We start from the raw sequence: 24,432 nt of genomic DNA, 5'->3' as shown, positions 1-24,432 counted from the left end.
CCTGCTTTGGCAGAGGCTGTAAGACAATGATGTTATTCAACTATCAGTCTCCCTCATAATAATATGAGACTGGCGACCCTGATGTCAGCACGATCCAACTCCTATTGTATCACTTTCCTCTTGCATGCCCCCTCCCCCATCTCAGCAGACTATGCAATAGAGTAGTCCACTCTATGGTAAGTGAAAGGACCCTCGTATCCTACCACAAATGTGAAAGCAGCACAAAGACTGAAGATCTTTCTCCCAGAGTAGACAGACTCCCTTATCAAACATTTTTTTTGTCTGTCTTTTGTTCTGATGCACATCAGTGTACTGTATGCTACAATGTATCAGTGACTTAAGGGCCTCATATACAACATGCTGCGTCAACAAGTCCTTAGGGCCAAGAGCGGAGGTAGAAGATGAATAGTCCACAGGGAAAAGTTCACAGGAAACAGAGGCACTCTTTGGCTGTAGTTTCTCTTAATCATTGGCAGACCTCCTTGGTAAACTCTTTTCATAGAGGGTCTGAGTGCCAGCTGGCTGTTGGGTGAATGTGCCAGGTCTGGTGGGCTTACTGCTTAAAGGAGAATGCAGGCCTTGTTCACCCCCCATGTACAGATAGCTGTTTGTGCACAGCTCCCTCTTTTGGTCACACTGGTCATTTTGGCACTTACTTCATGAATACTGTCTATCAAGTCTTTTTTGTCTTTAGTGTGGGCAGAGACTTCAAACATACAAAGACTACGGTCTAGGTATGTTTACCTCCTGATGATTAAACGTAATGTTATCTTTTTATAATCATATATAATGTATGTCCAACGAACCATCTGATCAACTAAGGCAAAGCAAGGCAAAGAAACTGATGTTGGTGTTGATGCAGCATATGCCTCCTCTTGTTCTTTCTCTGATTAAAGAGTACATGACGAGGTGGTACATCATGAAATGTACCTCAGCCGGCGAAAATAGAAAAGGTGTCAGTCGACATTTTAACAAGAAGGCTGACTCAGCTTCCTCTAGAGTTGCAGATCCATTTAACGCCTGAAATAAGAACGCGCTAATGTTCTTACATTTCATTGTATAGGATACAATGTAGGCCTATATCCTGCACAGTTGTATGTTGGAGCCTATGTGTGAAGGCTAGAAAAGCTAACTGACAAGTTAGCCGGGAAGGACAGTTTGGTAACAGCAGCTGAACTAGATTCTAAGGAGGAAGTGGCATCAAAATGGATGTTGACATAGTTGTTGGACAACCTCAAAAATTACTCGCTCACTACTATAGTGCGCTCGTTGAATAAAGCAGCAGCATTCTGATAGACTGATTTGCTAGTGTTCTTCTGAGCTTTCTTGGCCATGTTATCCTATATTCAAGACTTCTTTTGTAAAATAGTCTGGAAATCATAAGATACGTAAGTAAACGAGCAGTTTTTTTTTTCTCGAATCAGCAAGCTTTTGGAAGTGGCTTGGCTGAAACAATAGGATTGGACTTCTTATCATTGCAGCAGCTGGATCCATAGAGGCATTTCTTAAAACCTCAGCAAGAACTTCCATCCAGTATCTCCACTGACCTAGCCAGCTCAGTTTGACCTAGTCCCTTGCGGTGTCATTAGTGACACCCCACATCCCTTTGGAGAGGTCCCAGACGACAGTGAATGCACTGAAAAATCCCGGGATGGCAACCCTACTGCTCCAACCAATAGTCATCAAACTCTTGCATTATAAGAGCACAATATCAATATTAAACCGTTATGCGTTATTCATACACAAATTACAGGCTGAATACCATATACCGGGATGTGAAGAGAAAAGTGCTGCGAGACATATGCTGCCCTCCCATTTTAAGGACATTTACAATTACATTACAATAATTACATTTATCAATCGCAATAAATATCTGTTTAGACAAATCATGAATCAACCTGTACAATGTCTCTGCATTCTTGTGTGTGAGGTATTGATTAAGGGCTGTTGTGTTATGGTGTTAACAGGTACTTTCTTCCATCTTATTTGGAATTTACCTGTAGGGATCTCCTGTAAGAAACAAACTCATCTCCCTTATTCTTCTGTCTTAGACCAAGTGGAACTTTACTTCTCAGTACACAGACAGTAGCAGAGTGGTTTGTTTCAATTTGATGTATTATGTATATATTTATAATAGGCCTGATAACTACATTTTGCTTTCTTTGGAGAATGTATTGATAGCCACATCACAGGGAAGATTAACCCAACTGAAAACAAATGCATCCATCAGTACCTGCAAAATAACGAGTAGCCTACTTTAAGGCCCAGCTGTTTTGCTAATAAAAGATCAGGCCTTTTTAACTATGAACTACCTAAAATACGATGTTGGGTTTTATGCTCACATAATCTACCTACCAATTGTTACCAATTTCTTTGGTCTTCGGGAGGCTTTCCTTAAGAGAAGGAACAGAGTATATAATTGGTAGCTTGAAGAAGCTTTCTGTCCCCTGTGCCAATTGCTCAAGTGGCTGTATCAGTTGCCCTCATTGATTTCCTTATTGGTTATTAGCCTCCAGGGGGCAGTACAGACCACACAAAATCTAAATCTGTCTCAGACGTCACTGACACTGTGTATTACATATATGCATTTATTAACAGAAAGTGTGATCAGGCAGTGAGGTAAAAAAAATATCTAAAAAGTCAAAAGATGTTAATCCAACAATCCAATACATGAAACAGATAGGTTACCTGCGCATACAGTAGGACTTGGCCAAGGATATATCCTGTGTACATTACTCGCCTTAAACTTTGGCTACATTCCTTCTACTCAGTACCAACCCCCACACATTACTTAACTGAAACTGAATAAACTGTAACAGTAATAATAGTTTCTTCTTCAATCAATGACAATAATGTTTTGATTGCAATTCTAAAGTCCAAAATCTATGATGTTGAGATGATGTAAGAACATGTTTCACAGCTATTTCCTAGCTGTTATGTCAAAAAAGATCTTTCTTGACATTTATAAATGACCAAGCACTCATTCTTCCCAGTCAATGAGTCAAGATGACCCTGATCAGTGAATTCATCAGACCACCGTACACACTACAAGGTTAAAACCAGGGCACTAAATTAGTGTAAAAACCAGCGATTTGAGTGACAATGACCTGGTACATGTAAATAAAGTGTGTGCATTCATAGACACAGTGTCAAAGAAAGGAAATTAAGCTATCGTATGGATTTGTATGATTTAACACCAACAACCACAAGAGGGGGCTACACGTCAAAACATTATTTCTAGAAGGGCGATTGCAAAGTAAACACTGATGTAAAACTCTTTATAGCCTAGCTCACCCTCGGCTAAAATGGCCCACTACGCATAATCATATCGATAACGTTAGCTAACGTCACTATTCGAGAATGGTTTGAAGCATCAAGCTGTCAAATTCCATTCATCCTGGCGACTAGGGCGGGAAAAGCTCTTTGCACCTGTGTGGATAACTCACCTATCGTTATATATTAACGTCACTTAATACCTACATGGGCGAGAAGCATCATATAGCTAGAGTGAATGAAGGTAACCAGAGTTAGCTAGATTAATTCATGTTTATTTATTTTAGTTAACACCAGGAAACCTGTTTTATCTCCCAAACTATTCAAGGGTAACCTTAACTGTTAGATATTGGTTGCCTAAATAACAGCTAGCTTACGTTACTGATAATGTTAAAGCTGGGCAAGTTCGTGTTTTGACAAACAGGAAGTTACCTAGCTAACGTTACCTGATATTGATAATTAAGTAAGTTTCATGTTAACCAGATGAGCTACTGCACTTTCAATATAAGCTACTTTCAAGCAGGATACATTAATTACGCCGTTCTAAATGCGACGTAAACAGACTGGAAAGTCTGCTAACTAGCCAACGTTAACGGGCACTAGTAAATATCAGAAGCTAGCTGGCTAATGATGTGTAATGTTATTCCAAGCGTAACGTTCATTCTTCTGTTGGTTTGATAGACATAGCTAGTTATATACAGCGTCCTATGAATCCAGTAGATTTATGTTAGATGACAATACGTATCCTAGGCGCTTTCACTTCGGGAAGAGTTACCGCACAGAAACGCTCACGCAACGTTAACCAAAAGATTGGCTGGATGAGGTTGCTAACTTAAGTTAGCTAGCTAGCTAACGGATGACCGGTCTCGAGGAGGTGGCGGCGAATGCAACACTGCTTGCAAAATCGACCTCATATTCGTTCACGTAATGCTTCAAATATTTTGAAACCTTATCGTGACAGTTGTATTCATAACTCGGAAAACCTCACGTACAATCAGATCTGCGGTGTCAATTCCACAAAATGGGGTCTTAAAGCGTTACGCACCGCCATTTTGTGACAGTCTGTGCGGCGCTCAAAGGGGGTACGTGTAATGGTTGAATGTAGTAACCCCGTCAAGTAGCTAGATATCCGCCTGGCAGTTATGAAAAAGGGATCATGGGCAATTTCAATTAATCCTCGTAAACACACTTTCCGTCCCAGTCTTGTAACAGTTTGAAGGTTGAGCACACTCTGCAAGCATTGCTCTTTCAAAGTACTGAAAAGCACTATATAATCGTTTTTGCATGTTTACTGCTCTCGGTAGTTAGACACTACAATAAGTTATGGATGTGGGTGCCACTAATAGCCACGGGTATTTTCCTTTACACCCACATCTATGAGGTGCAAAGTTCTACAAGTGTCTACAAAAGCATTAACTGCAAAACAATGCGACCATCTTATTTGATTAAAAAAAAATCAAATATTTATTGTAAGAACTACCGCGTCTGCTACTCCATTTGTAATCAGGGTCAAACCTATGAGGACATTATTTTCGAACATTTTAAGTCAATATAATTATACATCATTAGTTCGTTCTTTTCCTTTACTAGTTTGTAATATGAGATTAACTTCCCAGTGGGCTGTGTTCAGGCGTACACCAATATAATATCATTGCTGTATCTTGCATGTTTTTAACTAATGTCGCTTGGCTGAATAATCACATTAGCTGAGAACCAAAGTAGGGCTCCAAAATCCAGCTTACATCTGGACTGACACAAATTAGTTCAACGGTTTTTGTGAACTCATGTCTTGGGGTTTCCCCTCCCCCACCGGTCTTCATTACTTTGTTCAATGGGTCTTGGAAGTTTCAGATGAGCCCTAAAAAAGAAAACACTGTCTATTGTTCCAATAAACCGCTTTGGACAGTGCAATACCGTTGTTTCTAGTAGAGGGCGCTGCGTAGCATAGAGGGCTCACGGCCTCGGATCTTTTTGTCTGAGAACTGGATCCCGCTGCCGCTTTACAGTGTGTGCGATTGCTTGGAGCCGCGTCTGTATCACACTGTCAAACCACTCCAAACGAACACAATTGCAGCCAATACAATTTATTTACCATCTAGTACCATGACAATTTTTGTTAGTCGGTATAATCGATCGATATTGTAATTGTTTATTTGAACTTAGTAGAGGGTGAATCGGCTTGTTTTCTGTGTAGCTGTATCAGTCTTTATTAGCGAGCTGGCGCTCTTCTTTCTATTAGCTATTTCTTTAACTTTTTTAAACACTCAGCCTCGCGAATGACTGAGCGCCGGCGGAGTATGGGATCCTTGGTGTCTTAGGAAGCGAATGAGTGGGGTTTTAACCGTTTTTAAGGATCTAAACAATGGCAAATTCGACGGGAAAAAATCTACCTGATCAGCGAAGGAAAGGACTGGCTTTCCTGGACGAGCTGCGGCAATTTCACCAAAGCAGAGGGTAAGAGAGGGGTGGATTTATATCTTAAAATTTAACTTTAAACCATGGTCACATTAACATGTGAGTGATTTTAGACTCTCGAGAAGGGATTCCTACGTTTATGTATCTGTTTTACTTTTTAGATCGCCGTTCAAGAAGATCCCAATCGTGGGTGGCAAAGAGCTGGATCTTAATGCTCTCTATATCAGAGTCGTTTCGTTAGGTGGATTTGCTAAGGTGAGTGGAACCAAAAGTGGATTTTCGCACTCTAGGACTCGGTGTTGCCTCGTCTGCACTTCAAGAAAACTGTTCGTTTTGATATCCCGTGGCTGTTTTCAATTCTTCACCGTATGTTGTAAGAATGAGGATGGCCTTGTGTTCGCTTGCCATCTCAGTGCAATGTGGTAGCTGGTGTTGAGTGCGGTTTGAATTGAAAGTCCGGACGTTAGCGAATGAGCACTACTCGGAGTCTGAGTGCAGTTTGAGCAACTCAAAATTAGCGGGCACGTTTAACATCGATTATCGGCACAGAGCATGGGCTAGGAAACACTCCTCGCCACGGATGATGGCTTTTTTCGTAGATTAGGCGATAACTCTCTGGAAAGCTAACGGTAGTAATTCGCCATAGCCATCTTTGGCTTCATGGTTGAAGAGTAAATGTAGGCCTCGCACAGGCCTATTTACTGAATACAGCAAACACTCAAAACGACCCCAACGAGGCAAGTCGGTAGCTAATATATTGATTGCCTCGTGTTTTGGAGCGCTTATTCGTAATATGGGGCTTCGGTTTCAGATTAGCTCTCTCTCTAGTTGAATCCTAAAGTAATGTTAGCAAGAGTGCTAGCATTAGTTAGCTAGCTCCCCAATTCAAACACTTGTATAGCCTGCGTAGCAAGCATGCACACATGAAAACACTATTAGAATGTATTTAGTTGTGAACTTGTCCATTAGTCCTGTAGGTACAGAGACTCACTTTTAACAGTTTACATCTTGATTTATTTACCATATTGTTTGTTTTTAGGTGTCTGACAAAAACCAGTGGACTGAACTTGGCGAAGAGTTCAATTTTCCAAGGAGTTGTTCCAATGCTGCTTTTGTTTTAAAACAGTACTACCTTCGGTAAGTCTCAGCCTTGCACTCCACTGTAGTGCAACTCCGCTGCATGTGGCAAATGTTTACAAAGTAGCCGATGCCGCTTGTAGGAAATGAGCATGTGCTAAGCATGTAGTCTTGGAACAGGGCGTAGAATACCATATGTCAGCATATTTGTTAGGTCGGATGTCACTAATTGAATGCCTATAATAATATTTGGCGGCATATGTTAATTTTTTAATTTTCGTCATCTGATCAATGTCACTTTAATGCCAAGAGAGTAAACACAACCCATGAACAAATGTTTCTTGCTCACTTGCACAAACGTCTTCTCTTCCCATTCATACCTAATAGGAATTATGGTTTTGGCATAATGTACTGAGAGGATGTGTTGTGGGGCCTGCACAGAGTTTGAACCAGCACTCCCACTCATCGTTCATAGTTATTGAGTTGTATGTCTGGCTTGATGGCCTTTGGAGGTAGCACACACACACACAATGAGTGGCTGAGCTCTTTCCAAGTGCCTGTGTACACTGCCACTGACTTGCATCTTGCCCAAAGCCTTTTTCCCTCCAAAATGATTTAGTCTGACCTGGCGTGATAGTAGGGCTGCTTCAGCACCATGAGGATTCCCTCCAAAGCTTGGCATTAATCAGTGACATTACTGATTAGTAGTTAGAATGTGTAGCTTTGTCGCAGTATATGGTGGACTGAATGGCCCATCATTTGAGTGATTTAATGTTAAAAATCTGGGTTTTTTAAAATGCTTGGTATTTTTAGCTCTTGGTACTTTGACACATTCAAATGATTCATTACATAGAATAGATGCGTCCGGCAGATACTTTTATTCACAGGCACAATGTAGTATCATTGAGATTGTTCATTACTTAGGATGTATTCATTCAGCAGATACTTTCGTTCAAAGGCAGAATGTAGTGAAGGTATAAGTTTTATGTGCTTGTGTACTCTGTATTTTCTTCTGGAGGTTAATAGCTGGAGGGCCTCAATCACTGACTCCTGTTGCCGTCGTGCACAGGATGAGGGGATTAATGCTAAATACAACTTGTGAGTGAGTGTGGTCTCGACAGAAGCACAGCTTTATTGCATTATAATTACTGTGTCGGAGTTTGAGGTTTGACAATCCTCTCTGAGGAGGTCTGTTAGCCCTGAGTGAGGGTGTGCGTGGTCGTGTGCCGGTGACTTAAATCCAAATTGTAGCTGTATGGTGATCTGTATCGCTCCCTTTTTGCTTCAGAAAGTGAGGGATGCTTTTGACTGCATTATTGACTGCCAGAGTAATTTGTATTTGCCAGTGTCAAAGGCATGGCCTGTCTTGTTGTGCCCTTAACTACTGACACTGGTAAGGCTGTGTGGGGAGTAAGATGTGCCCAAGGAAGTGAAACTGTTGGTGGGCTCCGTATTCCCTGGCTGGCTCCGGAGATGCGCGGCGGCTCGACTCATTGGCCTTGCGGACGGAGGTCCTTAAATAACATCCGTCCACGGCGGCACTCGTCAACCTGTGTGTCCCCGCTAGTGCCTCTTGTTCTGACAGATGATGACAGTGGGAAAAGACCAGCTCAATTACAAAGCAGTTGGGGAGAGTGCAAGCCTTTTGAATATGAAAGATCAGTTTGCTGTGGGTTTATTCGCCTGGCCGTCTGATACCATCCAGTAGCAAGTGTGAAAACAGCACTGTGTCATTATGGAAAGCGTTTGCCATCAGTCAGATCAGAATTTCTAAGACGGTCAGTCTCTCTTTCTTTTTTTTTTAAGGAACGGAGCCGTCTGCTCTCACAGTGTGAGGGCAGATGTGCATGGATTAAATTAGCAGGTCGGTGGAGTATTGGTGCCATTAGTTGTAGTGCAAAGGGATTCCTCACCAAGCAGGAGCTAAGAGACCTATGATTAGGCTGTGTCTGCTGCGCACAATGCAGAATTGCACATAATTGTCTCTAGTTACTTTTTCTGTGGATGCTTTGAAATTTGGATTAAGATGGTGAAGTTTCACATGCTTTTCTAGTATTCAGTGGCCACTGTGAATGATAAGGGGAAGTTCTTGACTTCCATGCCTCCTGGCTGAAAGGAGGGCTGTCTGTTGCACACACAGGGGCACAGACGCACAGCTGCTGCGAGCAGTGGCACGGGCTTCTTCTGTTTGTTATTACTCGCTTTGATCACTGTCTCCGGGGAAGGTGAAGTGAGTTGAGATGGGTCTGCTTTGATTTGGACGGCAAGCGGGCATACCACTGTGATTCTGCACAGGGCAACATTTTACTGCTGGCAACTTATGTGAGGTGGTTTTTTTTTGTGAGTTTTTATTTTATTTTTTATCTTAGTGTGAAATTGTAATTGATTGTGTGAATCCTCTGCTGTTTTCTGGCAGTCTTCAATATCGGGCAAAGTACTGCAATCTTAACAGTGTGAAAAGTCACGGAATGCTCCGTGTCCTTAATGCTCTCCAGAAGTCTGTTCTACAGGCGAGGTTTTCTTGATGTACCAGTTGGCTGTTAGTCTTTCAGCATTTAGGCCCTAACAGGCAATGACAGGCCTAACTGACCATTAGTGGGGTTGGATCAGTCTGTTCAGTAGGACTGTTGGTATTCTCAGTAGGCATTTGGCAGCCTTGTCCGTTGGGTTGTGTTAAGCAAGATTGTGGGCTGTCGGCAGAGCTATGAAGCATCTTATTTCAGATTCCGGGCTTGCTGAATGCAAACTGTCAAGATGTCAGATTGGACTTACCCAGTATAATTTCCTGCTCTCTTCCACTCGTAGTTCAGTAGTGGGGTGTTCTTGAACACCGCATTGAGTCCCGTACCTCAAGGAACTCCAGGGTCTGAGGCTCTCTGTGATTTAAGTTCTTTAAGTAAACATGTGCCACACCGTTACCTGAGTGTACGAGGACACCAACTTCAGCACACCAATGTCTCTATCTAACTTAGAGGTATGTTTTTATGAGCAACTGCTTTTGGGATCATCTTTAAATTAATTAGGTGGAATATAGCCATGCTAAGGACTGAAACTCACCTGTCGTTCACAATAGCCATCCAGGCTATGCACTATATAGCCTACCTCTGTGGTTTGGGTTGGAACATCCCCACACAATTGTAAGAAAAACCTTGACAGCACGAGTCACCAACAATATCGGCAAAAAAACGCCAGTAAGCATGTTGGCAAACTTGTATTGGTGCCAACTGGGCTGTTGGTGGTGTTTGCAAGGGTTTTTCATTTTCTTTTTAAGGTAGGTAGCTCACTTAGTTTAGACCAAACTTCCCTAATGCCCCTTTAGGTGCACTAGGCCTACTGTTTCAAGCAATCACTCCAAGCTATTTGGCTCACTGTCAGTAAAGGCAGAGGCTTTTCATCTGCTGTTTGTCAGTCACAAGAAACAAAGCGCTGTTAAGGTTCTGCATCTCTGTTAAGGTTCTACGTCTCTGTTCTGGCTAACGCAAGATGATACAAGATGTTTTGGAGGTTGTTGAGTGGAGCCATATCACACACCTGTAATTTGTGGAGTCCATAACTCAGGATTGAGGGCAGATGAGGCCAGGCTAGGAGGGTAGAGCAACCAAGGGATGCCAATATCCACAAGCCTTTGGACATTTTGATGTGTTTCATAAGGGATGATGTACTTGGGGCATGTGACATTTAAAGGAAGTTTTACACACACCTGTTATGCCATAGCCTAGGCCTGCCAGGAATGCCAAGGTCATGGCTATAATGATTAATAATAAGATTATTGCATGTTTTCAGTGATTCACAATTTTGAATACGAAAAGAAAAGAAAAAAAACATTGCTAAATCATTGATGGCTAAATTTAGGCCAAGTGCTGTTCCGGTGTACAAGGTGTTTTTAGACCTATAGTTTGTTTGCTTAGGTCCGCAATAGAGAGTTAATGGTTAAAATGTTGCATAATAACGTAGGATCGGTTCCACATGGCATTTATAAACAGCCCAAAATTTGTATTGGTCAGTTTGGTGTTTATACAATTGGGGGACAGCTACGGGGGTTGATATTGGCCCTGGTCATGCTTTATGACATCCTTTGCATTTATCACATGTGAATAGAGGAGGCAAGTGTAGGCTCTTTTTCTTGCATACATGAAGTAATGTCATCTGGTGAAATCTTGAGCCCTTAAAAAGCAGAACTGAGTTTCCCCAACATATTAGCATGAAATTACAAAGTTGTCCGTAATTCAATGCGAGTTGGCCAGATGATGTGGCTTGAGACCACCTGTCTTTGGTGGTCACCAGTCGATTATTTGGGTGCCGACCCAAGCGTGATTACTGCACTCTGACCTATGTGGACAAACCAAACCAAGGAGTGAAATGCCCTACGGTGCGATTCAAACGGACTAAAGTCTGCAGGTGTGAAGGCACCCTCACAAGACATCTGATTCAAATACTCTTCTAAGAAATAAACTTGCCGCTCTCTCCAGTGAGTTAGAAGTATGCTTTAGTGTGATGGGTTTGGCTGAGCCTGAGATCAAGTGTGTTGCACTTTAATAATGCTTTCACATTAGCGATTTAATTGACCCTGGTGGCTGGTATGATCTAAAGGGTAGGCTAAATTTAGAGAGGCTTGCATGTGTATCGTTGTAGCCTGTATATAGGATAGAAATGTGTGGATCATCCATGCTGTTTTCTGAGAGGGTGTATATGCATGTGTATGACTTAGTGTTGATGGGTTTGTGTAATAGGGTTGTGTGTTTGTGTTTGTGTGTGTGTGTGTGTGTGTGCGTGTGCGCGCGCAAGTGTATATGCCCAGCAGAGGGCAGCCTGTGCTGTTGTTCATGGCTAAAGCACACCTCGAGACATCTGGGTAGCTGCATTGATGTTTTCTTGTGTGTAAGCTGTGTGATTGACAGCTTCCATCTATGTGTCAGTCAGCGGCACTTACTTGTGCGTTTGACTGTAGGTTGTGCCGAGATTATTAAAAGCGTGCCCTGCATCTTAATTTTAGCTTAAACTAACCTATATTTCAGTCTCTTTTGCTGTGAAGAAATGTGTTGAAGCCTGTGCTAAAATGGGCTTTCTGAAAGTCATTGAGAGGAGTAGCCTTTGAACTTCCATTTCTATAGCTTCACTCATGTACATAATTAGGAAAACTATAGCAGCCACACAAGAACAGAAGCTGGAAACAGAATGTATTATTTATATAAATATATAAATTTGCATTTTTTTTTTTTCATGAGCTTTACCCGTTCCTTATGAATTCTCCAGTTCTGATTCCCAATCAACACCCTATGGCTTCTGCTAAATTGTTCATTGAGATTTCCATGTAAATTCCTCTTCTGAACTGTGGGGATGAGTCCTTCCTTCCTTTCTTCGTTGATGCCTCGACAGGCAGAGATGAACTTGGACTGTTACCGGGCTCATGTGTTTAGCCTCGAGCTGGCTTCAGTGGGAGCACAAATTTGATCTGGAAGCAAGCATTCATTGTTGCTGTTAACACGAGAGCGAGCGAGCGACTGGGAGATAGACTCCTAGTCGTGCATGCTTTTGCCAGACAGTAACACACACACAGACGCACACACACACACACGCAGGATATGGCAGCTGCCTCCCCCAAAGCCAGACGGCGTTTGATGACGCCTCTCGGTGCGGAGGGTATTTATAGTCCGGAGCGTAGAGCGTAGCGTGCCGCTCGTGAATAAGGGATTACCTCGGCCGAAAGCGGCAGTGGCCCCGCAGTCAGTGGAGGGGTTCTTCTCATGTCGTACGCGCTCTACATGGGCTTCCGTGGTGAGGCGGGTTCACACACTCTCTGTCTGCTGTATTTGTGTGTGTGTTAATATGCATGTGTTTGGAAAGGAAGTTGATTATTGACATCCTTTGGACAGTTGGTCAGTGACCAGGGGTATTGTTACTTGACTTCTGCAAGCAAAGAGATCTCTGGGGGGGGTGTGCTGGGATGGCGTGAATAGCTGAGGACCAAGCTTGTGTCTCAGTTATTTGTCCACCGTTCTTCGTGGGCCGAAGATTGAAGATGATTCTGTTTTTTCTGGTGTTCACTACTTGGCTCATGTCATGGCTGGGGTTTTGCAGGCCACATCTGGTCTGAGTTCATCACCTGCATTTGATGTTGTGCTGTAACTGGACTGCATCACTGCTTTAAAGGATGGCTGTGTTTTCACTGTTAACAATGTCAGGTGACACAGCCTTACTTAAGCATCAGGAATGGAACCAGACGTTAGACATGTGATTTTCATGGTCTGTTGACCATTGGTTGGTGGGTAGTGTGTTTCAGACGCAGTAAGTATTCTTTATCTGAAATGTTTTGCATTGCGTGTGTAGATCTACAGGTTTGTCGCAGAGACTGTGAGAAGGGTTGAGTTGCTTGAGGTAAATTGATTGATTGATTAAAATCCAGAAGACTGAGCCTGCTTGTGCCTGTCCCCCTCTGCTGTCAAACAAAAAGAAAGAAAAGAAACGAGAAACGTGTTTCTCCACACACACCCCCACCCCACCCCCCGAAGCCACAAGAAGCAGACAGTGAAATGCCAAGCAGGCGCTGCCTGACCTTTACCGCCACGGATCCTGCAGGTAATACCAGCGGAATGTAAATTGAAGCCGCTCTCCTCCCTAATAGCCGGGGCCCGAGCGATGTTACACATCATTTGCACACAAGCGCCAGGGAGACGGGACTGCTGGTCCAGCGTGGACGAGTCTCTAGAGTGTCCCCGGTCACTCTGATGGGCACTTGTTTGGTTCATTACCGTTGACCAGGGGGCCCTGGCTAGACCCTTCTAAAAATAGCTTGATCTAGGTTGGAATGGTATTTCTGTTCCTGGGGTGTTGCATTCAACAGCTCGAGCACAGGAGTGAGGATTGGTGTGTGTGAATTTGCAGGTGCTCTATTCCTTTAAAGCCAGCGCTGTTCAGACCATGGGAATGTAGGCTAATACCAGACGCAGTGTGTGTCTCCGAGCTTAAGAGAGGGAGAGGGGAGTGAGTGATTTAAAGGGGTTGGTTGTGTGTGTGAAAGTGAGCCTGTGATTCTCTTTCAAGGTGAAGGAACAGAGGATGTTGGCTGATGATTGGCTGAGGATGTTGGCTGATGATGAGCCATACACGTGCGCTCACATGTTCAACACACTGGTGTTGCACTCAGCATTGGTGTTAATGAACAGACCTTGATCAAAATTGAAAGCCGGTTCTCTTTGTCTCTCACCATATCAAATGGGAAGGCTTCACAGCACCCTGACATCTCGGGGTGCAAATTGAAACAGTTAATTTGCACCTCTGTTCATTTTGCTTTTTTGTGTTGTCATTGTAGCTATTCCTGAAGGAGGTTTGTGTCATTTCTGGGTAGTTTTACTTGAATGTTTTTGGGAAAAGTTCATCCAAAGAAAATGTCATGGAAGGGAACTTGAGGCAGACTTTTTATTGCTCTGTGACTTCAACCTGCGGGTCACATTGACAGTCCAAAAACTGCTCCAAACAGCCTCTCTTCTGCCCTCCCCCAAATGGATATGAGTCGAGAGCGCTGAACCGGAGTGTCAATTGTAATACATTTCTCTCAGGGTGCACATCAGGGTGTCGGGTACTGCCTCCTCAGACAACCATTTACTATTGGACTGAAAGCTCATGCCCCATGTCTAGGCCTAACGCTTTCAAACAGTTTGGACCAAACATTTTCTCTAACAGTATACTTAAAATCCCGCGTGTTTCAAGATGATTTCTTTAAGAAGTTACATGCTCTCATCTAATACTAAGCCTAAATCAGTTTGCACCAAATGTATGTTATCTGCTCTGTTAAACTTGAAATTTGTGTTATTTGCAAATTATGGCTGGTAAGGAGTCCCTGCGGTCTGCTGAAGCGCTGCGTTTCAGTAGTAGTAGTAGTGGTGGTAGTATGTAGGTCAGTGTGCTAAGCGCTTTGTTTTCGCCTGCCCTCAGTGCTCCCTCACTCTGCTTCGTCTAGTGAAGCCCTTACGGATCGAAGCTGTGATCAGTGTTTCTGAATGATAATGCAAAATAGACTCCAGATTCCCTCCTTAAAGCACGTCTACTGTAGAGTCTTTTCTCTGCGCCCGTCTCAGGTTCCACTGACTGTCTGCGTTAAGGTTCACAGAGCCCTCCTCTGTGCCAGATAGGTCTTCTTAGCTGCTCCTGTTTTGTTGACAGCGACTCAAGGTTCCCTTTTCTCCCTCTTGCTTCCCCTGCAGCTATCTAGAGAAGTATGAGAAAGTCCACCACTTCGGTGAAGATGATGAAGATGTCCAGCCGGGAAACCTCAAACCATCTCTTCCAATTGGTGCAATACCCTGCTCTTACAACTACCAGCAACACTGTGTGTCAGGTATGGTGGCGCCTCTTTCTCTCTCTCTCTCTCTCTCTCCTGCTCTGCTCACACAGATGTTCTCTCTCTCTCTTTCTCTCTCGCTCTGTCTGTCTGTCTGTCTGTCTGTCTGTGTCTCTCTCTCTCTTTCTTTCTTTCTTTTTCTCTCTCTCTCTCACGCACAAAATCACACACACTTTGCTTCACTCATAGCGGCCTTGCTCAGCTGGTCGCATGTTAAACTGAGGGTTCATGTGGAACACACACACACACACACACACACACACACACACACACACACAAGAAATGTCATGGTGAGGTAATGGTAACCACTCCACATGGCAACAGATGATAAAGCTACGGAGGCTTGTCCGGAACAGCAGGCGTCGTCCTCTCTCTCTTACTCTGTCATATCAGACCCACAGAACGACCACTAATGGAGAACGGATGAGATGCTTCTTTTTCCCTTTTCCCACACGTGCTTGCACATGTTTTGCCATTGGTTTGGTGTGTTAATCGTGTCGGGGTCGCTCTTCACAAGAACTGTCAGAATAGTGTGGTTTTTTGAGAGCCCTGGGCTCTCATGAGCTGACAAATTAGTGTAGGTTGGAGATGCTTGTCCTCTTTTGGCTGCTAAGTGTTCGTCATGTTGCCCAGCAGCTGCAATTCTCCTTTGTGCTCCTTGTGTTGTTACTCCTACTGCCAGACTTGAAATGAAATGCTCATGGCCCCCATTCAAAGTGATTTCTATAGACAACATGTCCGTATCAACAGCTTAATGCACGACATTTCACACCCCGGCCAGCCAGTGTAAATAGTCGACCTGCGGAACTGGAATTGTGCTGGCTGTTTCTTTACTCTCGGCTAGACTGTCGACAGGCATCAGACAGAAACACTGTTGAAAGGCTAATGGTATTGTCTGCTAACCACACGCCGTTAAGCCAAATGAACAGGCCTCGCTCCGCGGTGAACCCTGTCAAGTGTCTATCTTACCCGATTAATATTTCATGCACTTTTGCTAACAATTTAGGGGCTGGGAGAAGCCCTTCAAAACATTTTCACTGGCTTGGGGTTGGAGTACAGAGTTGCAAGATGCATGACCACATTAAATTGGCTTCTGCTTGACCCTGTTTGAACCCACAGTTTCCTTTAAATTCAGGAATTTGTAGGGAAAAACACACCAAGGCTTCTAATTCGTTGGCTAGAGCTCTCTCCAACAATGGTGCAATCTCACTCTGTGAAAGGCTGAGAGGCACAGCCAAGGCACTTGGGTTACCTGGTTTGCACTTAGTCCATTGTGTAACAGGCAGCACGGTTTACCCGTTTCAAGACTGACCAGCCCTGTGCGTGCCCGCCTAGACGCACGTGCATGCAGGGGTGCAGAAGTGCAGAGGCATTCCTCGAAGTGTATGCAGCCACTTGCTTTGCCTGTGGCCACACATTTTCTGTTCCTAGTAAGGAGCACAGTCTACTTCAGATAGGGCACCACCACACTGTTGTCCTGTAGCGATGGCTCATGATTTATGAATATTCAAATGGTTGTTCAATATGGTCATATATTTTCACTTGTTTTGATCAGTGCCCGCTAGTAAGTAACGTGATATTGCCGCTAAAAGGTGGCAGTAATGCACCTAAAAGCTGTTTGCCAACCGCCATTGAACAACAAAGAAGAGGAAGAACACGTTACTACCAGGCGCTGATAAAACGTGTGGCTGCGTGAGATTAGATGCTATTGAAACATGAAAAGCTGAATGTCAAATAGTAGTCGAATAGTTCTCAGCGATGGAATAGCATTTTTCTTGAAATGCCCATCCCTATTGTTCTGCTGACTAAAGCAGAGCCAACTGTAAAATATGCCATGAAAATGTGTTCAATTTTATTTCAAATGTATTTAATGTTAGGCCACCCACTGCAAGGTTTTGTCAATGAAGATTCCCTTTATCATTTATCTGTAAAATTATAAGTCAGTAACTACATATCGAAGGCAATAATAATACAATAAGAAGCTGTGTGTGTGATTAATTTTACAAGCTAACTTGATCAAGAGTTTTAGGTGCTTTTGCGCTGGTTTAATGAGCCGTTTGAAGTATAACCACAAAAAACACAAGACCACGCACACCTCTGAGATCTAAGAATAGACACACTTGTTTATTGTAAATGGCTATTGAAAGGCAAGTGTTTTCCCAGAGTCTTCGTAACATTAGGTGATTGTCTTGCTGAAGAATTACTAAATGTAGAGCTGGAGATGAAGAGAGCTGCCCTAGGGAACTGAGGGAACCTAGTTTCCCTTCTCCAGCGGAGACGAGGATTCCCCCACAGTTTTCCTTCAGAATCTGTGCACTTTCCAAAAGACCAGAGCAAAGAACATTCATACTGGCTGGAGTCAGGGGTACTATACCTTCTGGAAATAGAAACTGTGATACAACAGTGCTGCATCATAAGAATGTAATGTGTTGTGTTTTTTTTTTTTTTTTTTTTTTTTTTTTTGGCCTTTCAATGTGAATTACTAACATTTGCTATTTGAATAGCTGAATTCCTTCTGACCACCCTTATGTGTGTGTGTGTGTGTGTGTGTGTGTGTGTGTGTGTGTGTGTGTGTGTGTGTGTGTGTGTGTGTGTGTGTGTGTGTGTGTAAGCTGTGGTGTCACTCTCCCTCTGGCAGAGCCAAAAGTGTGTTTCCCCAGCTCTGTATTGAGGAAAAGGCAGACGTGTGTGTGTGTGTGTGTGTGTGTGTGCTAGTGACTCACCACAAGATGTGTAATAGCGCGTAACCATGGCTCCGTGTTGGGTCAGGACGGTTTTGGAGTTGGGCCAGCACACTTACACTCTGTGCCACTACTGAGTGCGGGGGCGATGGGGAGGGCTCCAGTCGCACGTGTGTGTGTGTGTGAGCGCGAGAGAGAGAGAGCTTGCCTGCACGCACGCAGCAGACTTGCAGAGTTGCTACTTCTTTTCAAACGTGGACGTTTGAAAACGGTTTGCCGTTTCAGCTGCGGCGGCTATTCACCAAAAAACGGCTGTGCATTGTAGCCCCCACACAGAGACTCTCACACGGCCTATCTCCCCGTGCCACACAGTCGTCTCTCACCAAAGCACCTCCAACACCGCAGTGAGCACGCTCTCAACCCCTCTCTCTCTCACACACACACACACACACACACACACACACACACACACGTAGAAGTTTCATAATCTGTCAGCCCGACGGCTAGTTACTACTCTCCCCCAAGGCTCGGCTCTGTTTCTCCTCACCGCTGCCTTCATTCGAGCCGACCACCAAGCCGACTGACACATTCAGCCTAAACGCAGCCGGTGTGAAGGAGAGTAATATTATACAACACACTTTGGCTCCGAGTCTGACCTAAGCATACCACAGTGGCATACCGCCGCCCCCAAAGTCATGCTTGTTTTCATGTCCATGTGCTCTCCGTTCCCCCCCCCGCTGTTTAGTTTCAGTCCTCAGCTTTAGGGATTCTTAGACGTCAGCACTACAGTAGCTAGATATTCCCAGGTGGGCTAATTGTTTTCTGTTTGACAAATCGCCTCACTGTCTCTCCTCTCCTTCTGTTTTTCTTGCAGACTATCTCCGCCAAAGCTATGGCTTGTCCACGGACTTTGTGGCGCCGTCCGACTACAACAAGCTGGTGCTGTCTTTACTGTCGGGCCTGCCCAACGAGGTGGACTTTGCCATCAACGTGTGCACGCTGCTGTCCAACGAGAGCAAGCACGCCATGCAGCTGGAGAAGGAGCCCAAGCTGGTCACGCTGCTCTTGGCCCATGCTGGCGTCTTCGACGACTGTACGTCAAACACACACACACACACACACACACACACACACAGAGTTACAATTACACCACAAGGCAATGGTCTTCAATTAATGTATAAATCCCACAAATGTGTTCATACACAAACATGTTTGCATTGCGCATATGACATCAAGGAGGTTTTTTTAGAAAGTGCGAAAGTTGTGTGAAACAGAAGTAAAAAGGAGAAGCTTTAGTTTTCATATGGAAAAAGGATTGACTGAACAGCCTGGAAAAATTTGATGTAAACTGCAGCCCGTATGCAATATCATGGATGTTATGCATGTAGCACCCTCCAGTGACCGTTCATGACCCTGTCCAACCTGTTATGTACTTCAGTTTACCAGCTATTTTACCCTCCATTCAGCATTACTGTTTGGAATGGATTTGCATAGACTCCCCACACACATACACACTTCTCTTTACTATACTTACAAATATGGTTTAACCCAGTACAGTACCTAGATGTGTGTGTGTGTGTGTGTGTGTCTGCCTGTGGGGGCTTATACTTATGCAAATCCCCATGTATGCCCTCATCTGTCTGCCTGGCTGAGACTTAAATGTGTTGTGGTTTTGTTACTGGAAGCCCTCTGTTTCCATGGAGATCCTGGGGTCCTACCTCCCAGGTAGATTGAGTCGGTTATCCCCAGTTTGAATGGGAGCAGGTGCTGCTGATTGCACACTGGGCAGGCTGTACTTAATCACTTCAACTGTAATGTTTGTTCCAACCAAACGTAAGCTAGAGCACAGCCCTCTGCAAACTACTGCTGTGTGTTCTGTTCAGTGGATTAGATCCCATGTTTTTGGTGTTGCATTACACACTCCAAAACAACCTAATCGTGTACGGATGCTAACACTGTATGGTCTGACTTGGCGTCTTGGAATACGTTTTTGCAGTCACTGCACTTTATGCACTGTGAGGAAGAAATGTGAGATGTGAATGCAAAGTGCAGTTTTTTTTCTGGGGGGGGGGGTTCTCCCGAGAGCTTCTCATAGTTTTCTTAAAGTTGAGGCACTTCAGCACTTGGAGAGAGGTTTGCCAGAGAGGTGCTTATGTTGCTACACTTCCTGTCGCACAGCTGGGGGAAAAGTGGGGCTAGTTTGCAGGTTTAGTTCTCAGGGCCAAAAGGGGTGTGTGAAATGTTTGCACAGTATCTATGTTAAAACTTTCTCTGTGAAGAGAGGAGCACAATTCAATCTGGGGCATTTGTAGTGGTTTTACTGATCTTTAGCATCACATGTTTAAATAACCCTGAACATGTGCTCAATGCCCCCTGCTGTGCAACAGCGAATGCCCTTTTTCCCTTTTATTACCCCCTCACCATGAACATGTGACGGGTGCCCTTTTCTTTCGCTGCAATTGCATGCCGTGTTCCGCCGCTGCTGTGCTTAAGTACTCTTGAAAGGCAGCATTTGGTGCCAAGCGTGTGAGTATTAAGAGCCTGATGTCCTCATAGGGATGATTTGCTGTGTATTTGCCCTGCGAGCTGAGCTGAGGCCAGATCTGGCAGTGTGCGTCTGTGGCCTCCGTGTGCTCCTGTGTGTTCTGTGTCACTCTTCGTGCCGCATTCAACAGGTGCCGGCGCCTGCCCGCTGCTCCGGTTGCCGTGTTTGTCTTGATCCTCCTGACTCTTGACACGTGGCGGTAGTAGCAGTCGCTCCGAGCTCCCGTCAAGAGAGAGGCTGTTTCCTGCACACCTGGGTGTGCGGCTTGCAGCTCACCTACTCTGCTGCTAGTGCCTGAGGCTTTCCCCGTTGCAGGGGTGTGCGTATGCGTGTGTGTGTGCTGCACTGCACTGTTCTGCCGGTGATTGTCCTCACACAGAACCACATTCCTGCATTCCTAGTGTCAGTGGCATGCTTGTTATTGATTAGCACCCAGTTAAATATTCGCTGCGAGCCCATCTCCCACTGAATGTCACTCAATAGCCCCCTTTGGCTACAAACCGGAGCACAGTGTCTGTCTCTGTTGACATGTGGCACAGCTACGCCTCACGCTGCCTTGCACTGACTGAAAACAAGCCGCTGTGTGGATTTTCAGCCATGAACGTTTGCGCTGTTTATTTGTTTTGCTTTTCGGGCTGTGTTGAGGCACTGAATGTCTAAGCAGTCAGGCGTGAGAATCTCTAATGTGTGTCTGAATGGGATCTCTCTTGCCATTGGTGCCGCGCTCACTGTATGTGTGAGTGCGTGTGTGTGTCTGTGCATCGGCACCCGCGATGTTTAAATGGGGCTATTTCCATCCCGCGGAATATAGGACACTAACAGTACGAGGAAACCGCCGCGTTTGACCTTCCAAAGGGCAGCGCGAGCATCTGCACTCCGCAGCTATGCATGTTTTTATTAAACGCCGGAATTCCGAAATGGGAGAAAAGGGCAGCTAATGCTCCCTGCTTGCCCCTGTTGCCTTTTTTTTTTTAACACAAGCCTCGTTATGGGCTTGATTGATTAGGGCCTCCCCTCTCTCTCACTCTCCCCTTGGCTCAGACCCTTGAGTGGGAGTCTGTTGGCAGACTGTACCCTGAGCAGGCAGGTAGGCCACATTCACAGAATTGCCCACAGGGTGGATTCCACTCACAACAGCCAGCTGACTACTTAACAGATCTGGCAACTCCAGAGGTAAAAAAAGAAGAAAAAGAGAAGACAAAAAAGAAAAAAAGCAATGGTGTGCAATATGCTTTGTTTTCTCAGTGGAATTTGTCAGTGGAATCATTGGCCTGAAGCACCACTGAACTCAACCTTGTCTGTCTGTGTCCAGTAGAAATGTGATTCGCAGGAAGGTGATTTAAAGAGATAGACAAGCACACTGAGCACTAACAGCTGCTCTGCCTGCTCCTGCACCCTAGTTTGCGGTCTTGTCTGGATGTTATTGGGTAGTGTTTGCAGGCAGTATTTGTTTGATGGATGTAGGCATTAGAATAAATACCTGCCTGGCAGCAGGCCTGAAAAGGTGTTTAAAACAGCAGCACTGAACTGATGAATTAGCTTGTACTTTGTCAGGAGTCATGCAACAGTGCCCATTTTCTTAATTGGCAATTAAATGTGAGAGCGTTGTTTTGATGAGCACACACCCGTTTGTAACTGAAGTGTGTGTGCTTTCTTATGCAGCGTTGGGGAGCTTCTCTGCCGTGTTTGGGTTGGATTGGAAGGAGAAGACGTCTCGGGACTTCAACAAGGTAAGAAAAACCAGCCACTAGCAGCAAAATATGTTTTTTAATTATTTACAGGGACGCTTTTTTTATGTGTGAAAGCAATATTGTCAGGGGATTGTGTTTTTGTAGATCTCCCAAAGCTGCACATTGATCTCCTGCTAGAATAACTCTGACCATTTTGTTTCCACAGTTCTGGAAGGACGTCATAGAGGATACAGAAGTACAAGATCTCATCTCAGAACACAGAAACAGCAACACACCTGGTAAGTAGTAGGTTTGAGTTTTTGTTTGAGGTTTTTAAACGATTGAAAGTTTTGAAATTGAAAGTTTATTACAAAAAACATGGCTGGGACTTCTGGGAAAATCATCACAACATAAGCTATTTTAAGAATAGGGAAGTCAACACAAGAATGGTATACTGGTATTTGATTCTAATCAAATATACATTTGGTCAAATTCAGCGAATTGCGCTTCATGGTTCTTTAGCTGTCCATTCATTGTGTCCGGTGTTCGAACACAGTCCAAGCTCTAAATTGGAAACAAACATAGTGGCTTGTACCGAGAGACATAAACAATTCCAGCCAGTCAACACGTTGCTTCAGGAGCATGGAAGGGAGGGGTGTAATTTGATTGGCCATTGATCTCAAATACCAACCACCTCTTGCCAGAATCGCAGACTGCATCTTTACACAACACACTTTTTAAGCATTAAATATCTAAGTAAAGATCTTGTGTTTTCTTAACAGCTTGGAGGCTAATGATCAGATATACTATTTCTCTTTCCCCTCCTCCTTTCAGGCGGCGAGCACATGGAGGAGCGGCGGCGGCGGCAGGAGGTGCTCTTCCACCCATCCCGCGAGCCGGGCCTGGGCGACGCGGAGGGCCAGCGCGTGCTGCAGGTGGCGCTCATCCTGCGCAACCTGTCCTTCGAGGAGGCCAACGTCAAGCTGCTGGCCACCAACCGCACCTGCCTGCGCTTCCTGCTGCTCTGTGCCCACTGCACCTTCATCTCGCTGCGGCAGCTCGGCCTCGACACACTGGGCAACGTCGCCGGGGAGGTGAGTGAAGGAAGGGTGGATGGAGAGAGCAAGAGAAAGCGAGACGGACAGACTCCTAGGATGTAATAACATCTGGTTGTGGTGGAGCTGTGGTGCGAATGGTCCATACGCTCATCTCAACTTTGGCATTTCAGTGTATGGATGTTTAGCGGTGCTTACGGGTATCTACCGCTCGGCTCATTTTGGTTGCATCTAACTGCCTGAGCCTGATTTCAGGCCATCAGGCCCATGTAGAGGGATTGGGTATCAGAGTGAGGGTTGTTTGATAAGGGCTTCAGTGCTGGAAGGGTGCATTTCTGTGGCACTGAGGTCCCTATGTAAGTTAATATCATTCGCCTTGCAGTGTGTGTGTGCTGGGACATAAAGGCACTGAGGTTCCATCCAGTCGCTTTGTACTCTATGCTTTTTCACTGGCTGGCACGACCTTGGAGGGAAGAGCCTGTCCACCCACACACTCTCCACCCTGAAGCTTTATTTTCGGAAGGTGTTTGCCACTGACTGTAGAAGTGTATGTTGTGAAGACAGATTTTTAGAGGTTGCACTTCTGTATACCAGGTGTGTGTGTGTTTAGCCCTTTTTTTTAACTGTTCTATTTCTCGACGCTTTAGCTCCAGCTGGATCCAGTGGATTTTCGGACAACCCACCTTATGTTCCACACCATAACCAAATGCTTGATGTCCAGGGACAGGTTCCTGAAAATGAGAGGTCAGTATTCCTATCCATCCTAACAAATCTTTTTAATGTGTGAGCTGGTGCTTAAAGAAAGCTACGATATAAGTTATTTCCTATAAACACATTAAAGATTTAACCCTAGTCCTAGATTATAGTCCGCACCTGACTCTCCTGCTTGTTTCTCCTCACCTCCGCAGCGATGGAGATCCTGGGGAACCTGAGCAAGGCAGAGGACAACGGCGTGCTGATCTGCGAGTACGTGGACCAGGACTCGTACCGCGAGGTGATCAGCCTGCTCACGCTGCCTGACGTCATGCTGCTTATCTCCTCCTTGGAGGTGCTGTACCAGCTCACCGAGCTGGGGGAGGTCACCTGCTCCAAGATCTCCTCCGTGGAGAGGAGTATAGGTACGTAAGAGTAACCCATAGCTGAGGTGCTGTCTCGGGCTAAAACACCAGAGAGGAGTTCTCCACTGTGGTGCAACATAGTGTGCGTTCATGTGATGTTTTTCATGTTTGTCCCCCCCCCCCCCCTCTAAAGGTCATAGCATGATGAAAGCCTTTTTGAATGCCCACCCTAGAAATAGAAGTCTCCCATGTCTAGTTATGTGGGGAAAATAAATAACACTTGTGTGCAGTGACTCATGCAAAGTGGTCACTGAGGATGG

General features: G+C 44.8%; 1 protein-coding gene across 1 annotated transcript; it reads left to right on the top strand.

Moving 5' to 3' along the window:
- Positions 1 to 4,735: 4,735 nt before the first annotated feature.
- On the top strand, positions 4,736 to 24,208 carry LOC122130919 (AT-rich interactive domain-containing protein 2-like). The gene is made up of 10 exons (XM_042705776.1): positions 4,736 to 5,727; positions 5,850 to 5,943; positions 6,728 to 6,825; positions 14,967 to 15,100; positions 18,659 to 18,877; positions 21,992 to 22,059; positions 22,226 to 22,298; positions 22,834 to 23,093; positions 23,702 to 23,798; positions 23,963 to 24,208. Exons 1-10 carry the CDS (start codon positions 5,636 to 5,638, stop codon positions 24,178 to 24,180), a joined length of 1,353 nt encoding a protein of 450 aa, XP_042561710.1. The 5' UTR covers positions 4,736 to 5,635; the 3' UTR covers positions 24,181 to 24,208.
- The last annotated feature ends 224 nt before the right edge of the window (positions 24,209 to 24,432 follow it).

The sequence above is a fragment of the Clupea harengus genome, unplaced genomic scaffold (genome assembly GCF_900700415.2).
Source record: "Clupea harengus unplaced genomic scaffold, Ch_v2.0.2, whole genome shotgun sequence".
Lineage (NCBI taxonomy): Eukaryota > Metazoa > Chordata > Actinopteri > Clupeiformes > Clupeidae > Clupea > Clupea harengus.
This window is presented reverse-complemented; position numbering and strand designations above follow the sequence as displayed.

What these genes read in the sequence shown, in the direction of transcription:
- LOC122130919 (XM_042705776.1), top strand. Translation starts at nt 5,636, where the DNA reads ATGGCAAATTCGACGGGAAAAAATCTACCTGATCAGCGAAGGAAAGGA. An exon ending in TGGGCAACGTCGCCGGGGAG is followed by an intron (nt 23,094 to 23,701) that starts GTGAGTGAAGGA and finishes TCGACGCTTTAG; the next exon opens with CTCCAGCTGGATCCAGTGGA. An exon ending in CAGGTTCCTGAAAATGAGAG is followed by an intron (nt 23,799 to 23,962) that starts GTCAGTATTCCT and finishes TCACCTCCGCAG; the next exon opens with CGATGGAGATCCTGGGGAAC.